Raw genomic sequence first — 18180 nt, 5'->3', positions numbered from 1 at the left:
TTGGCTTCTCAGCCCAACTTAAAAGGTCTTCTCGGCTTCTCAGCCACTGAAACTCATAGTCTGGCTGAATATAATAAAAAAGATCTTTTCGGTTCTTCAGCCCAAGTTAAAAGACCTTCTTGGCTTCTCAACCCTGCTAATTGCACTGTGGGGAATAAAATGTATTAAAATCTCCTTGGCTTCTCAGCCCAACTCATACTCGAAGAGTTACAAAATAATAAGGCCATCTCCCTTTTTTTTCGTTTATTGCCGAATGCGTTTTCTGATTTTGAGTCGGTCGGTCGGAAAAGGAAAAAAAAAAAAAATTGGAAAAGGAGTCTGGAGCTAGGAGGCCTGGTACCTCAGCATAATATCCGTGGAGCCTGGAAACAACAAGGTGTGGTTACAAAGTCAACATCGCGGCAATGGAGGAAGGAAAAAGTCGACGTCGTTGTTAAAATCAAACGAGAACAGGAAAAAACTAAAAATCTGTAAGGCAAAAAAATGCTTATGTTTCAGATTAAAGTGACAATTGTTTGAAATAATGTGTCATTGCCTTGATTGCCTTGATTGCCTTCTGTGTAGCTTTTTTTTTTTTTTTGAAAACGCGAAAATCTGGGTCGGTCGGACGACGCTAAACAGAGAAAAAAAAGGGGATGGCCTGAGACCAAACTAAAAACACACTGGGGAAACATGTAAATAATAAGACTTTCCAGGGTTAAAAGGCTTATAAACCCAGCCAAGAACCCTCCCGCAATGGGGAGTAAAAAGGTTTTTGAAACTGAGCCCAATAAAAAACAACTGAGGAAATTATAACAAAATCAAACTCGTAAGAAGCTGACCCCGGGAGAAAACAGACATGCAGATAAAATAGATTCTGAGGCTAACGCAAGAGAACATAGCATAATTACAAACACAGATAAAGCTCCTAGAACGCGAGGGGCGGAACAAAGCAGTGTAAAATTAGCACGTAAAAGATGACGAGCGGGCTAAACGAAATGCAAACACAAGCTCGGACGGAAAGAAAAGCACGCAAACGGCAAAATACTGCAACGAACGAGGCAAACGGAAAAATAAAGGAAGGGAAACAATAAAAACCAATTTAGGAACAAAGAGCGAGTAAGCAAGAGACCAAGGTACACAACAGGAAGACAAGCGAAACATACGAACTGGCGAAATGAAGGGTAACAAATAGAGAGAAAAGCCGTCACAAAACAAAGCAAAAAACATGCAACTGATGGTTACGAGCTTGAGGGTCATTCTGAACAACAGCCTGGGCGGCGTCAACGCCTTGAGCGGCAGGAGCTTGAGCAACTTCATCCGCTATAGTAGCAGATTGTCAAAGCGAGTAAAGGATAAAGTGCTTCGAGCACGCTAGTTGCGTGAAAGTGATATGAAAACATTAGGGAGTCGGATCTTGCAATCGCTCTGCAAGGGACTGGTGCGAATAACGAAGTGAAGAGGCCCACAACACAAGCATAGGCACAAGCACACGGTTCCATGGGACACTTAGCCCGAGAGAGGACTTACAATTTTACCTTCCCATAGAATTATAAAACGCAACTCATACCACGCAAAAACAAGAAGAAGTGACCAAATTCTGCTTTTTATAGAGCTCGTTAATCACGAGAGATGAGATTTTTTCTATCTGGATTTGAATTTTGTTTATGCACGTACTTAGCTGTAGGATTGTTTTGACACCAGGGCCGCGTTGTTCAAATCCCGATTAAGCTAACCCAGGATAAAGATAATTTTGATTTCAGAGAGGTGAGGTTTTCTGTTTATATTGTTTGTCCTTCTGTTTTGAGTTTGATAATCTCCCTACACAAAACATAAGCAGTGAAAAACATTTTTATACAACAGAAATTAATATTTTGGTCAACTTTTAACCCTGGATTAGCGTTAACCTGCTTTCGAACAACTTGGCTCAGGTAACAAACCTAATGGTGTACAACTGGTAGGGGGGATGCTCTGACAGCTCATCAATTTATTTTCTGAAAAATTACTGAAACAAACCGACTGAAAAAATTATGGGATTTCTTTAATTTTAGAAAATTGTAATTTAGGCACCGAGGGGATTTGAACCCATGACCTGCTGTTTACTAGACAGGCGCTCTAACCAACTGAGCTACGGCGCCATTTGACGCTATTTGACGCCATTTGATTATATTCAACATCTGCAATTTTCCCAGACCTTTCCAGCTATACTGTTACGCTCAGAGTAAAATATTTTTTTCTTTCTTTTCTTCAAACAATCCCTAAAGCCCTGGCCAAACGGACTCGCAGGTAGACGCAAGTTAAACCTTGCGATGACTTGAGCTCACCTTGGTTGAGATCAAATTTGCACGCAACTCGACGGGTTACAGTCTTATGTAGAAGCATAAGATAAAAAATATATGCGAAAAGAAAGTGCGGCAAAATGTTAACAAGGTAAATGTACTAACTGAAAAGAATAAAGTATTGTTTCGACAAACGCCTTAGAGTTATTGTTCGTTTCGTTAGTGTTTGGGGTTTGCCATGATTCTAAAGTTCTTCGACCTCGAAAGTCTCTCTTGTCAATAAAACCTGCATGGCCAAAATTAATAGAAATAACCTGTCAAAAACAAAGATAATAATCTTTTTTATTTTATTTTATTCTTTTATTTGGTAACTATATTTCTAGGCACAGATTATTATTTTTAATCTACTTTTTCTTTAGCTTTTACAATTTTATTTTTGCAGGGCCCCACTGAAAACCACAAGTATGTGAAGTGGGCTCCCTGTTGAAAGATCTTTATTATTATTATTATTATTATTATTAGTTTATTAATAGTTTATTTCTTTTATTTACTTTTACCTTGTAATATACCGATATTGACGTTGAAACCCAGGAGGGAGCCATTATGTAAACACTGTTGAAATAGGTTTTAATAGTTTATTTCTTTTACTTACTTTTACCTTGTATATACCTTATTTATAAAAAAAAAAAAAAAAAAAGTAGTAGTAGTAGTAGTATTAGCATTAGTTGTAGTAACCATGATATCATGACATATATATGACGATGATGATAATAAATTATTATTATTATTATTTTGATATTATTATTACTATTATAATTACCGAAAACTTAAGGAACAACAGAATTTCTGAATTTTTTACCAGATACATGTAAGATTCAAGTTTGTATGGAAAAGTGCTCAATAAAGTTTATTATTATTATTAATTATTATTATTATTATTATTATTATCATTATTATTATTATTATTATAGTGAAGATTTCAGCCGGTGTACTAGCTACTCGGGCAAAATGGTGAAACGCTTCAGTACAGGGGACGGGGTACAAGATTGTAAACTGATCATTATGTTTCGGATGGAAGACTATCTTGCGAGCAGTTCATTTTCGGGAGGCTTTCTCGGCCAGGATCAGAGATTTGGAACCATTGTCCACATCAGATGACTCCTCGCTCAGTTGGTTGGATCCTGCAGCCCAAGTTCAATTTATGATAACGACCAACTTGATTCCAACAGTTTGAATTTACCATGAAGGTTTTTATGGAAACGCAACGGTTTATTGTCTATTTTAAAGAAAACGTTGCAATTTTTAGCTTTAAAACTAAACCATTGCGTTTCCATACAAACCTCTAACTCAAATTGAAACCGTGTGAGCCACGTTTGTCGTTCTCATAAATTGTCCTAAATTGAGCTTGCGCTGCTGTGATTCTGAGGAAGGAAAAATGTTGGATAATAAATCACTCATCTGGCGAGTAGATAACTAATAACTTTCTTATTAACTGTCCTCATGTCAGTTGGCGCCGTAGCTCAGTTGGTTAGAGCGCCTGCATGTCTAGTAAACAGGAGCTCATGGGTTCAAATCCCCTCGGTGCCTGGCCATATAACTTTAACACCCGAAACAAAACAAAGATTTTGTGAATGCTCCTAAACGAACATGGGGACCCCTCATTTTTATTTCAGAATTTAAGTTCCTATAACATAAACAATCAATAGGCAAAGTTTCACAAAAATCTCAGTGCAGGTTCTATTTCAGTGGCATGACCTCAAGGTCATTCCACTGACATAGAACCTGCACTGAGTTATTTGTGAAACTTTGCCTACTGATTGTTTATATTATAGAACTTAAATTTGAAATAAATATGAAGGGTCCTTATGTTCGTTTAGGAGCAACAGCACCTTGTTTATACCCAATAAATCCTTATAATAGCCCCATGTCGTAGTCATAATTGCTTGCTAAATTCACGTTTCCGACGATTGTTTTTTGTTCTACAATGAGGATTGGTCCATATTTATTTTACATAGAGAAATGTATTACTCAATTCAAAACAACAGAAAAGAAATGATAGATCACCATACTCGTTTGCGAGAAAATGACGATTTACCTTTATGGCGAGGTCCAGTCGTAAAGAAAAAGCCGCCATTTTTTAATGCGCGCGCGCTAATCACGCGTGAAATTATGCGAAGTAGGAATGCGCAATGCAATACTGGGGAATGACCTTAAATAGACCATAATAATAATAATAATAGCGAGAGGGCGGGAAGATGAGAGACCCTGGAAACGAGGTTGACTGGGAGAACACCTTCACCGTGTATCTCTCTTCACCCAATACTGCTTGGTAACTTGCAAGGAACTACGAGAAAACGCTGGAATAAAATAGTTTACTTTCTATATCTCTTCAGTATATGCACAGTGCACTGCAAAATTAATACACTGCAATTTTACATGTAGGTACGTCTTCAAGTAAAATATTCCGTGTTAATTTTATGTCACATTTATTTTTGCAAGTACTCCTAGTTAACTACAAGATTTCCTACATTTCTGCTGTCAGAATCACCCTCAGGAGAAAAACACGTTTTTGGTTTGAAATTGGCTGAGCATGCGTCATTCCCGCATGAGAGGTTGCCCTTGACACGAAATATTCCAGTGGCAAAGAACTGACACACCAGTTTTCACCAGCTTTTGACGACTTGTTTGATGGGCCAAAAATTCAGACGCTGCTAGTGGGTTTCTACGAGGACGTACCTTAAACGGTAATTGTAACCTCTCCCTAAAACAAGTGAATGACGAAATGCCAATTTCGACAGAATGAACACAAAAATTCCTCATTCTGAAATAGTTGAACTTAAATGTTACGTGCTAACTCAAGTTTTACTTGATTAACAGACATCAGCTGTTGTTTAGGAAGTTCACTATCACGGTAGACTCTCGTTAACTCGCATTGATTCGTAGGGAAAATTCATGTATACACATGTGAACCGCATGTCCTATAGAAGATCGTTTTTGATCAGCGTAAAAGTGATGTGTCTTGTTTACATAGTTTAGATAAGTGATTTTATCGTGCAAAGTAACTAGTTTTGGCATTTACCCCTTTTTTCAAAGCGGTAATCAGTTGAAGTTAATCCTCCGTAAGAAAAAAAGATGGCGGCTGAACATTTTACCACAATACCACGCGAGCCCTACACATCGCGTAAAGTACAAGGAAAGCCATATTTTTGCTCTATTTGTCCCTGTGCTATGGACATAGTGTATGCCAGGTTTGAAGATGTTCGAACTTTTCTGTACGTTTTTATGAGCGTTGTTAAAGTTTTCGTGTGCTAAGAATTCTGGGTAAATGTACCAGTTGCCACCTGGTTTCCTTCAGAGCATTGGTCTGTGGTCTACAACTGCCACCTTCAGCCCAGGGGAAGCAGCTTTCTCAATAGAGTTGAAGTAAGTGCCCACTGTATCACAACAAGATTTACTATATATAACTACTTTAACATGATATCACCGTAACAATTATCTTCAAGATACACTTACGCTATATCTTTGTCATAAAAAGTAAACAGAAACATTGTTTTGACAATGTACAAGCACAGAGACAAAAATAGCTGTGTGGGAGGCTTTATAAATTATTTAAGTTAAAAAGTTGGAAACCTCATGAGATAGGCTTTAAATTTAAAGGATGGGTACAATAGGTCACTTTCGACATATTAAAATTCAGCTTGGTAGTGAACCCGAGAGGACACAAACGAAAGAAATGAGTAAATATGCCATTCAATCCCCTTTGTTTGTGTCTACTAAGCCTCACTGCCAAACTGAATTTTAATATAACAAAAAGTCTATTGGACAATTAGACTCCCTTGAAGACATGCATTCGTCACGTGACTCACGAGAGTCACCTGACAAACAGTATGTCAAACAACTTATGTCAGTTACAGTATTTTCAACCTTGCTCTGGTAACTCATGCAGTGTCACAGACCTATTTGTGGCAGAGAGCAACATCACACCGTACATTTTTGCCTAGTAACAAGCATGTGGGAGTTTTGGAGGCTTTCCCAATAGTCAGAAACCCACGACAAGACAATACAAGCAATTTTGAAGTAGTTACCTTAAATTCGCACCTGAGTGAACCTGGTAAAAACTTTTGGCTGATCTCAAATGATTTGTTGTGAAATAATGACACTTAATCAGTATAAAACTTAGGTGGTTAGGCCCATTTGTAGAAATTTGACGATGCAGAAAACAAATTGATTTTGATTGATGATTGTTCACTAGGAAAAGCGTGAGTACTTCAAGCTTGATAAATGTCAGCAAGATACTCAGTGTCACTTAGGAAGAACCAAATTCTAAACAACAGGCTCACTGCAGGAATCCTCCAGAAAACAAACCTAATCAATAAATATAATTTAGGGGCTTATCAAAAGATGAGCACCAGGAACAACTTTTGCAAACAAATGCTCAGTTACAGTTTCTATTAAAAAAATGTTCTTTTTAAAGCATGGATCTTTTGCTCTTCTGTCAAATATGGGATCTTAATGCATAAACATAAACAATAAGATAATAATAAGTCTTACTCAAGCTGAGTACTGCGACTGACTTATAATATGCTGTTGCTTGATAGCTTCACATCCCCCCACAGTTTGCTTTGCTTTCTTCTCTTCTACTATGTCCTGTCACTTACATAATTACTATGTAATGTCTTGAGGCTTCGAAAGTGAAAAAAGAGAAACCTGTTAGTACTGATTATACAAGTAAGGATGCCAATGCAGGTGCACATGCCCATGTGTATGCACATGCCATGCCCATGCACATGCCATGCACATGCCATGCACATGCAAATGTCATGCCATACACATATTTCCATAGTGTTATGAAAGTTCATTCTGTTTTCCTGCATGCAAAGAAAGTTATGTTTGATAGCCTGGGGCTAGAGGATTCTAGTATTTACTGCCTCACATGTAAATGAAGGTTTTGGGGAAAATTCCTAAGTAAGTTCAAATTATAGAAGCTCCGTAAGAGATGAAATTATTATATTTACTTTAATTTTGAATTTATTTAGATTCACATTTTTTCTGGACCAGGGACAACGACTTTCAGGCTAGTACATCATGGGTACAGTTTGCCTGCAAAGCAAGCCTGGAAACTGGCTTTCTCTGCATCCTGGTTACTTGATAAATGGATATTGGTCTCTATGCACCCTACAGCTGTACCCATATGATGGGAATTCCCCCCCCCCCCCGAAAAAGATTCTTGGATGTTGTCCACAACACAAAGATTCTTGTATTGTCTCTAACTGCCTGTTACTGGAAATAAGATTCACATCTTAGCTGCAGCCAATCAGTGAAAAACTGCACAGATTTTTGTGGAGCTGCGTCATTTGAGTTGAATACGAGAAGTAAATTTTGGGCAGATTCATATTATTGAAGTGTTGAAGACCAGGTTGGGGACATGGCCTATCTGCTTGTGGCTTACTGGTGGCCAGCTGTCAAAAGCAGGGGGAGAGGAGGGTGTCTTGTACTGACACTTCCACTAAGCTAGACTTTGAGTTTTCCGTGTTAAATAACCTTGATATTGAGTGTGTTTCTGGGTATTTTACTCAAGTTGCTGAACCTCGTTTGAGGGTTCTATGTTGACATGGCACCCTGCTGGAGTGGGCCATGCCACATGTATGCATGATGGGCCAATCTCCTAGCCAGGGGGGTGGTCAGATGACTTCTGGCCAGCGGGACTGTCTTCGAGTGAATGCGGGCATGTTTTTGCAAATACGGTCAAATATATAGAGACTTGTAGAGAGAATTGCATGTTGACACGAGGGCAACAAATCACTAACAACAAAAGTGAAATAACACCGTTTACAATTCTGTAAGCAACAACGGCACTGGAATTGTCCAACAGCACTTGATAAGTACATGTACCTCTAAATCTCTGGATGTCGTCGTCTGGCGTTCATGAAGAAGTTTGCAACTGTTCCCCTTTCAAGCCCAAGTTCTTCTGCGAGAGCATTTTGCATTTCTCTTGAAGGTTTTTTAGTTTCTTTGAAAATGGCAAACAGTGCTCTTTTCTGAGAATCTGTGAAATATAACCTGGACTTTTTGGCTGCTGGGCCAGGGAATTCTTCCCTTCTAGCTTTAGCATCAAGTTCCAGGGCAGCTAAAAGGACAACAAGAAAGAAAAGATTGAAATGTGCAATCAAAAGGTGACTTAATGCTTGACACCATGTTCATTTGTTGACAATCTTACCCTGTATTATAGAAACAAGAAATTCTATTGCCACGAACCTATTAAGGACTAAATTCTGTTTGGATTATATGTAACATATGTAGGTAAGGTTTAGAGACATGAAGCTTGTTCAACATCATTTTCCATGGATATTTTGTTGCAGGTAAGTTTGGTTAACTTCACAACTTTTTAAGCAACAGTTTTGATTTATGTACATTTACATGCACAGCACATAAAGGCCTGGACACATATTGCAACATTTTGTGTAATGTTTTTCACTTGTGTGTCCACTTCTGAAATTGTTGCATACAATATTTCAAAAGTAGAAAGAGATTGTATGCAAGATTGCAATAGTGCATGCAACAATTTCAGGATGGACAATGCAATTTAGACATTCGAAGGAATATTGCACACACTGTTACACCATGTGTGCTGGCCTCAATAAAGGTCAGGCTCTTACAATCGAATTCTTGACATGTATATTTTTACCACAAAATGTGCTAGTGTCTGTATACAACCAGTTCCACATGTATATCAGTTTTAAAGCTTTAATAATAAGCGACAAAAATAGTCAAAGTCCTTTTTTTTTCCTCAACTTTCAAAGGCTCTCTCTCCCTCAATGGAAGTTTTAGATACAAATGGCAATCAAAAACTGCGTGATTCAGCATTTTATTACATCCATTTTTAAATCACTGGTTATCCTTGCAATTTGATTTGCTCTCGACAGTGCAATTTATTCACGAATCACACTATTCTTTACCCTATATTGCATCTTTTTCTAGCCAATGAGAATGGAACACTAAAAAACAACCAATCAGATTTAAAGTAACCAATCAAATTGCAGGAAAATGAATGAAAAGAGCCACTGTGTGGCTGCAATAATATAATGAGCTCCTTTAGGCTGAAGAGCTGCTTTAAGGGAAGTTTCCAACTTTCAGTGTCTGAATATTTTGGCAATTTTTCTTCAACATCTGCTCGAGGTCAGTGTGATACTGAAATGATGTTTTAAAGGAGAAAAACTATCCACTGAGCATCCTGCGCTCGAGGGAGTTTCACAACTAAAAAAAAAACCTGAATTACACTGGCTGCACCTTCAATTTCTTCTACAACAGGAAGTACCAATAGATACGAAGGCCTTATATCATTTATTCAGACGACAAAGTTTGAACTTTTAAGTAGACTGTTTTTGTTCTGACTTGAGAACTGCTTTTTCCTTTGTTATGCTTGCATGAGTTCTTGTCAGATGACATCTAAGTCTTTCTGTTTTGCATACTAAATGAGAAGTGTTTCAGGTTTGCTTTCTTTCTTAACCAACTGTCTACTGGATCAATAAAATAATGGTACTCACCAAATCCTGTATTCAGGTGAAAAATTGTGCGATTTCAAAATGGATGTAATAAAGTAGCGATGGCCAATTCCCTCTTGACGTGCCTGCACGGAATCATGGTAGTTGTAATCATTTTCTAGGACTGGATATTTGTTGTGATTAATACAACTACCATGATTCCCTGCAGGCATGTCTCATAGAGAGAATTGGCTACTGAACTACGTGTCATGCAATTTTGGTCTGAAATCATACTTGTGATTTCAAATCAAATAAGTACACGGGACGAGTTTGATTTTAAAACCCCAGCTATGATTGCAGACCAAATTACACTCCACTCAGTTCAGTTACCATTATAATAATAATAATAACAATAATAATAATAATAATAATAACAACGACAACAACAACAACAACAACAACAACAATAATAATAATAATAATAATAATAATGAATGAATGAATGAAGTTTGGCAGAATGTAATACAAACTTTTGTGTCCTAAGTACAATATAGTTTGTATCATTAAATCGAATTGTATGAAATGAAGAACTTACGAAAAAACTACATTTTGAAGGTAAATACATGTATGAAATGGGAAGGCCAGATTCAATCAAAATTATCCTACCCAATCCAAAATGCAATAAGTTATTGGTAGAACAGACAATGGCTAAATTTGTACTCTTGCTACACTTCTGTAGTTCTGTACAAGAATGCTTTTTTTTAAAATTACAAACATATAAGAACTTACCGCACAAAGTGTACAGCTGTTAAGTAAACAAAGCACTATTGTCTAAATTAAATTATTCCCAAAGAGTGCATGTCACATGCCAGAGAGTAAGTATCATTACCTGCACACTAGCGCCTTACCTTCAGTTCTTAGTTGGGGAATTCTTTTTACCTCTGGTAAGTCCAACCATTCCTTCATTTTACGAAATATCTCTCTTCCACCTCTTAGTTCATTCCACGGTTTAGGCTTCCTCAATACGTCACTTAATGTCCCTTGAGATCTATTCAAAACTTTGCGTGCAAAAACAGCTTGTGGTATAGAGTATTTCTTGAGTTCATTCGTTAGAGCCTCGGCAATCTCTTTAGTGTCAAGATCTTCAAACCTACTCACATTAAACTCGGCCTCTGTTATTTGTTGTTGTGGCGACTGTCTAGAGATTTCTAACTCCGTTGAAGAACTGTCGGAATTTTGACTTTCACTCCTAAAGCGTCTGTCACACGGGTCCTCGACTTCTACATCACTGCCAGAACTATTGTTATTTTGAGTTTGCGAGGCAGCGATCAATTCGTTTATTTGTTCCAAAGCGACTTGTTCCATGACGACGATCCCTCGCGCAGAATCGAGCGAAATACCTTCTGAAACTACCGTTGTTGTGATCATGGAAGATTCTGAATCCGTCCCATTGTGGTTTGCACCGTTCTCGTTTGTTGTGTCCCTAACACTCTCGGAATTATCAAAATCATTAATCTGTGTCGGCTTCAACGGTTGTTCTCCGTTAACCTCGTTCGCCATGTTTGAGTGATCGCTGTACATGTAAGGCGAATTTAAAGGAGTTTTTCTCTGCAAGCCTAAAACTTCTGGATGGAACGTCTCAACACTGACGGCAACCTTGGAAGGCTGAATAACGTTTCTGTCGTCGTTGTAAGCAGACGTGTTGACTTCCTCCGATGCTCCGAGCGCTAACGGATCCAGCTCGTCCACATCAGAATCGGGGCTCTTGGGCAAGTTTGAAAGCGAAGATAACGAATTTGTAGACGGATTCTCATCGGAATTCATCCCAGGCAGTTACGTCCTTAAAACCACCTCCACTATCCCAAATACTGAAGATGGATTACGGTCTTTGTAACTAAAATGTCAAAGAAAACAGACACGACTTTTTTGTACCGAAGCCGCCGCCATATGTCTACCGCCTGACTTTGCGACCACTCCTTGTTGATCGGCCGATATGAAATTTTTTCTTTCCCATTATTTCAATTCGTTTGCATTTCACTTCCGGTTGCTTGGAGCAAAACTTCGATCAAGCCCCACTCACAATAAGGACGCTGCTGTTAAATTTCTCTCTTATCTCAACGACCGACATGTCAACATCAAATTTACCATTGGATTTGAACAGGATCACGAACTTCCATTCCTTGATGTTCTTGTCAAACGCCATAACAATTCATTCTCAACATCCATTTACCGTAAGAAAACTTTCACTGGCCTTTACACGAAATGGGACTCCTTCACACCTCGCAAGTACAAGATAAACCTCATCCGCACCCTTACTTATCGTTGTCTTCGCATCTGTTTATCGTCTTCATCATTACAGTCTGCCGTGGATGATCTCAGGAAGCTATTGTCACGCAATGGTTATCCCCGTGGTATCATCACGTACAACTTGAACGATGTAGTGGATAGACATCAAAACAAACCTAAAGACCCTATCACTACAGTTCCCAAGAGAGAAATCTTCATTGTTTTACCATTTTTAGGGTTCCAAAGTAAAGTAATTACCCAGCAACTTAAATCTTGTATCTATAAGTTTTATGGTTGTTTTAACGTTAAAATAATTTTCCGAAACACCCGCTGAATTAAGTCTTTTTTCCCGTACAAGGACAGGTTCAGCCGTTCTCAGATGTCTAAGGTGGTTTACAAGGCAAGCTGCTGGGACTGTGATGATTTTTATATAGGAAAAACAAAGCGTCGACTACACTATAGAAAAACTGAACATTTTAAGGCCCTTGCTAAAAGCGGTCACATCTCAGCCATTGCGGATCACATTACTTCCACGGGTCATAATATTAAATGGGACAATTTTGATATCTTAGCAACTGGTAGGTCAGATATACATTGTAAAATTAAGGAAACATTGTTAATTCGTGATTTAAAGCCAGCCTTGAATGAAAACGTTGGCAGTGAAAAACGTTTTCTTTACTAACATTTTGTATTGTTATTATTATTATGGTAATTTTTTTTTTCTCTCCCGCAGACTCATCTGTTTGTTATTAACTATTAGTCTTGTTACATATTATTAGATACCAGTCTTTTTCTTTTTCTTCGCGTTTAAATTTCGATTGTAATCTAGTTAACGGTCACTTCTGAAGATGTATGTTGTACATACGAAACGTCAAGGAAATTAACTTTGTTTAACATGCGTTTTGGTTCCATGTTTATCACCCCGGTTTGGGTTTATCTTGCCTAAAAAATTATTAGGACCTATTAGTTGGTATTCAGATAACTAAAAAATTGCTTTGGTTCCGCAGGAAAAATTGGTGGCTGCTAAACATAGTGGGGCGGGGGATGGTGGAAAGTTGGAAACATTGCAGATGGGAGGAGGGTCAGGAGTTTCGCGTTTCTAGCACGTGCGAGTCATGCACGAGATATCTTTGCAGGGTCGGAGGGAAGATATGGAATTTTAATTCCATATCTTCCATATTTAAAAATATCAGACATTTGAGTTTTCAGTTTATTTTGTCTTCGCAGCTGTACAGTACTTGGAACGGTAAATACATTGTTGAAAAACTGTCATGGTTAGACTGCTGACGGCTAGTCTTTTCTCTTAGGGTTACTTTAATAGACGAGTGTTTGGTGATCGCAAAAGCTAAAGGGCGATATAGACGAGAAGAGGTTGGGGTGAGACGAGAAAAAACTGTTTGTTCTTGGGTGCCAGCCCGTGCCGTCCCAATCTCTCAATATCTCTCGCCTCGTAATCACTGTTGAATTTCAAGAGAAAAACAGACTGCTAGGACGGTGCATAGCAAAACCATTATTTTTTTTCCACGATAATAGGTTTAGGTTGTCTCGACCAATCCTGGTGACTATGCTGGTTCCTCCTTAGATGCACATCCTTGATTGGGAATTCGGTGCGCGTGAAGTTAGGGGCCTGTTACACTACCCGCGCTTCGTCGCCTAACCATCAAACCCAGCGCCCATTGTTTCCCGCCCTTCACCAACGAACTACAAAGACGTCTGGCCATGGGGGCGAGGCAGTGACCAATCATTAGAAAAGTTAAAAAATTGGTCAAGCTAAGTTTTAGTTATGTTTTTTTTTACGGTTTCTTTTTTGCGATCATTGCTGCTCAATTGTTTGCAGACCTTTGCCTGTTGGCATATTTGCGATTATAGCGGTTTTTAATATTTTGCTTTTGCAATGCAGTAATGCAAATAAATTTGTTGTTTTTGAGACAATTTATGAACAGAAAAAACGCTGTTTATGGTAACTGTAACTTGTTAGAGTTATTGGTATATCATGTTTGTATTTTAGTTGCTACGTTTTCGTAACAATCTTTTACATCTATTATATGCTCGTCAACTCTATGAAGATCTTACTCTCTAATAAACACAAACGATCTCTATCTATTAAGCCCCCCCCTCCACTACCCCCTCCCTTGAGGGAGAGACAGTAGCTTCAGTGAGCTAATTTTCTGTAAACCAAGTTCATAGATCGAGGATACTAAATACAGTGATTCGCACAGTGTAAGTTTCCACCTGAAGTAAAATATTCCAAAATACCAGTGAGTACACGTGGAGCTGTTCCAAAACCGGATATGCTTTTTGCAGGTCCAAGCTCTGACCTGATCATTCTCGTCCCCAGAGCCTCCGTTCCCTTTAGTCACGTGGTCGGCGAAGGGTAACAAAGGGTCTAAACGAGTAGCACTGGGTACGAAAATGGGACCGACACCGGTACTTAAACTGGTACCAGATAGGCGTCACGGATACCTGGGGCCCATTTCTCGAAGGTCCCGAAACGTTTTGGCATTCGGAAAGCCATGTTTTGTTCGCATATTTTCAATATGAACAGAGGTTCCCTTCATACAAGAAGTTTCAGGCGTATACCGTAAGACACTTCTCCGTTTTAAGATACAGATGAACTCAAAATGGGTTTACGGGCCCGAAAAATATCCGGGCTTTCGAGAAACGGGCCCCTGGTCTCGTGTCAGCGAATGATCTATCCGGTTCGATTTTTGGACTGGATCCATTTGGAACCGGTCCCGTCTGGACATAGCTTCATATGCGGGCCCCAAACCAATGATTTGTACTGCTTGAGTCATCAACGCAGCAGGAAAACGAGCTGTCGATGTTTTCATATTATCCAAAATAGTCAGCATTGAAAACAGTATTTACATTGATGAACGTTTCAAAGAAACAGTTTCCCAGGCTCAAATCATGGTGAAACATTGTACCACTATCTTGCCACCAGGCTGCAGTACAATGCGAGCAGTTCCGTCCTTTCACTTTTATGTGGTCGATCATTTTGCAGACATCGTGGCCATCAACGTTCAATAAATTGACCTGAGAGAAATTGCCTCTGACGTAATCGCGATAATCGAACGCGTCCGTGGGATAATCGCAAGTTACTCGCTAGTGGTTCGACTCCGCCCTCAGCTCTTCCATCTTTTCCAACGAAAGCCGGTAAGCTTGCCATAGGGTTGCTCGCGTTTAATGGTGCATCGCGAGATAATGGGACTCTCATTAAGGTGGCTGAACACAGTTTTTGATACCTGTTTCATTCACCTTTTTCTCTAAAACCCTTGATCTCTCGGTAACCAAAAACGGCAGCAAGCAAGTTAACAACACAAACGTTGGTTTTTTGATGGTTAAGCTGACGTATGTGCCGTTGCCATGGCAACATGAATAAAAATAAACAGGCCTTTAAAATCGGTTTTGTTTATTTGTAGAAAATCTAGTCATTCGATTTTCTTTATAATTTGAATGCAACAAGCTTGTAACGATTCTCACAAGTTAACACCATTTTGCTAATAATTTAACAGAGAGATCTTTAATTATCCCTTCTCGAACGTTCACTGGAATATCTAGAATTTCCTTTGTTAAAGTTCAATTATTTTCAATACCCCATTTACTTATTTCCTAAAGTATTTTCGTGCCAAATTTCGTGAAATTCTAATGAGTGATTCTTGAGAAATAGGCGTATTTCCGAGAGTGCAAATTTTCATTCAATCGCAATTTTTTACTTACTACGCATGCGCTGCATTTAACTGGGTTCTTTCGGTAACAAAGAAAAAGCTGAGAATTGCTGGGTTCTTTGCAACGTTACCTTTTCTAACATATCTTTGTGATGAAAGACTAAAGCCATCAATACACTGCGTTCAATTATAGAGAAAAATTGCACAGACACTGCGGGTGTTGAGTAAATAAAATGATCGCTCTATTGACGGCATGTTTGTTTTTTTGCAATCATTGTGCGCGCGCTGAATTGCATCAGCAAAAACGCGCTCGAAAACTGTGTTCGGCCACCTTAACTGCTGTATTTTCCTGTTGCGGAAGCTTTGTGACATAACTAGTGTCCATGCCCAGCCGGACTCGGAGGCCAAATCGCAAAATGCTCTGACAGGATTGTCCTCGCTATCCCAGATGAAGTAAAAACCCGAGGATTGGGCACCGCTCCTCATTAAATCCAAACTACTTCTGGGCAACTGAGGAATAAAAACACAAAATTGGTCTGACCAATGCTTTTAAATTCTTACTACTAGGGGTTAAGCAATCCTCGAAGCAATTTAAAATCAAAAAGAAAGTTGAAAAGATCTGTATAAACCTACACGTAAAAAGTAGAAGGTTAAGAATTTCAAAGCTTGTCTAAGAGTTTCAACCCATTGAAATCGGAGACGGGAACATGGATAAAGCTGGGATAGCGTATAATTTAAACGTCCGCTCTCTGAGCAGAATGCGAAAACTAAACCCAATAACAATCCTCTGCCACCTTGCAAAACATTAAACGTTTTTCGCGACGTGAAGGCATTTTCAAGCCGCTAAGATGTATACCAAACGTAGCTCAGTATTTGAGAAGCTACTAAGCAACAAAAGGTTGAAACCAGTTGAAAAAGTTGCGATCACCTTTGCTATCTAAGCTATATGCTGTTGAGGGCAAAGTAATACCATATATTGTGTCATGATCAGTCAGTTAATTTCCTCTCGAGCTATCGAACTCACTTCCCTCTGCTTTAATAAGATCAATACGCTCGTTAATTCTCATTATGTTCTATTTCTTTCTTTTTTTTTGCCGAAACAGCAGTGCGATGAGTCAGACACTCTACCATCGATCCGCTACGTAGTTTCGCAATGCCTTAATGCGAACTGGTGTAAACTAAAAGTTGCATTTATTTTCTATGACTCGCTGAACCTGCTGACCAGATTTAATTAAATTACGTTTAAAGTTTGTCCTATATTCGGCTAACAGTTTTTAATAGAGAGTAAGGTCACAAAAAATATATTAAATAACGAGGTTTGTTAATAATAAATGATTCCCTAACCTCTTGACTTGTCAATTTTGCGAATAGACTCCCGTCCAAACCGATAACTGAAGTCCACTTCAAGTGCTCCTCCGTTATTATTTAGTTCGCAGAGGCCAAGTTCCTTAGTTGCGGGATGATAATTGTACGATTTACAGGAAGGATAACACAAACATTCGTGTCCACAGGAAAGAAATCGTCTAGTTTCAAAGGATGCTATAACGTAACCAACCAGAACACGGTCACAGGTGATGGAGCCTTGAACTTCGCGAGAGAGGTAGTCCATGCCAAGACAATGAGAAAAAAGCAACGTCCAAATGGCTGATCCAACAATTTTGGAGATTCGCATTTTTCGCGAAATTAGTTCTTGAGCAAAATTAAAGACATTACAACTACTATCCAAACAGTAATCCCGAGCGGGGTCAAGTACAGCGGAGAATATGAATCCAAATTTGGTTGGCGACAAGTTCGCAAACGTTCATGAATTGAAACAATTGGTTAGTGCCTGAAAGTAACGACATCTAAGCAAACAGTTGACTTGTAATGCAAATTGAACTTTTCGGGCTTAATTTGTATTTACTTGCAAAAACGATTTGTCGTGTCTTTCCGTTTGTCGTTGTTTCAGGTGAGAAACGAAAGTATACCAAAGGCATTAGAACCCACATTTACACATTTCGCCTTCTTTAGTAGTTAATCGTATCCATAACAAAATTCTCGATCGTGATTGGTTCTCCGTGCGCCTATTTGTCACGTAATCGGCGCGATCACGTGGGTGTCCAATTGTAGGTATCCAATTTGAATTTTTTGTGAGTGTTGCGGAGCGAGCGTAGAAGAAGAGTATATAGAAGGGGGTACGAATTCTCGAATTCATCGCTTTTTACCAGAATGCATTGCACTTAACCAGAGTGCACTGCGCCACATTTTACCAGAGTACATTGTGCCACGAACAACGCGATGATGTATCGTCCTTTTTCGCGTGGATACCAGTGAGGAAAGTTAGTGTTATGTTTTGCTCTGATTTACCTGTAAAACGATGTGAAGGAGATCGTACTTCACTTTCACAACTCTTGCTTTCGTTCGTAATGCAGTGTGTGGAAGTTTGTAAATCTGGACGATTAATTGAGACATCGTGATTTTAAACTTAGTATGTCATTTCTTAGCAGT

The 18180-nt window shown here is 38.8% G+C and overlaps 1 protein-coding gene, 1 non-coding gene and 1 pseudogene across 2 annotated transcripts; all 3 read right to left on the bottom strand.

The window, feature by feature from the left end:
* Positions 1-2043: 2043 nt before the first annotated feature.
* Trnat-agu (transfer RNA threonine (anticodon AGU)) lies at positions 2044-2117 on the bottom strand. Its single transcript has one exon. It is a non-coding gene; the product is annotated as a tRNA-Thr (tRNA).
* Positions 2118-4620: 2503 nt separating this feature from the next.
* LOC145499818 (uncharacterized) lies at positions 4621-12070 on the bottom strand. Its single transcript, XM_081479337.1, has 3 exons — positions 10648-12070; positions 8151-8385; positions 4621-6941 (listed from the first exon to the last, which is right to left on the bottom strand). Exons 1-2 carry the CDS (start codon positions 11561-11563, stop codon positions 8153-8155), a joined length of 1149 nt encoding a protein of 382 aa, XP_081335463.1. The 5' UTR covers positions 11564-12070; the 3' UTR covers positions 4621-6941; positions 8151-8152.
* Positions 12071-14857: 2787 nt separating this feature from the next.
* On the bottom strand, positions 14858-16707 carry LOC145501692 (uncharacterized; annotated as a pseudogene).
* Between the last annotated feature and the right edge of the window lie 1473 nt (positions 16708-18180).

Source organism: Orbicella franksi, chromosome 10 (genome assembly GCF_964199315.1).
Source record: "Orbicella franksi chromosome 10, jaOrbFran1.1, whole genome shotgun sequence".
In the NCBI taxonomy this organism is placed as follows: Eukaryota; Metazoa; Cnidaria; class Anthozoa; order Scleractinia; family Merulinidae; genus Orbicella; species Orbicella franksi.
Note: the sequence above shows the minus strand (reverse complement) of the source record. Positions and strands in the feature narration are given on the sequence as shown.

Excerpts from the sequence above, each read along its gene's own strand:
- LOC145499818 (XM_081479337.1), bottom strand. The coding sequence starts at position 11,563 with ATGAATTCCGATGAGAATCCGTCTACAAATTCGTTATCTTCGCTTTCA. Across the intron at positions 8,386-10,647 it reads TCCCCAACTAAGAACTGAAG|CTGCCCTGGAACTTGATGCT; the intron begins GTAAGGCGCTAG and ends TTGTCCTTTTAG.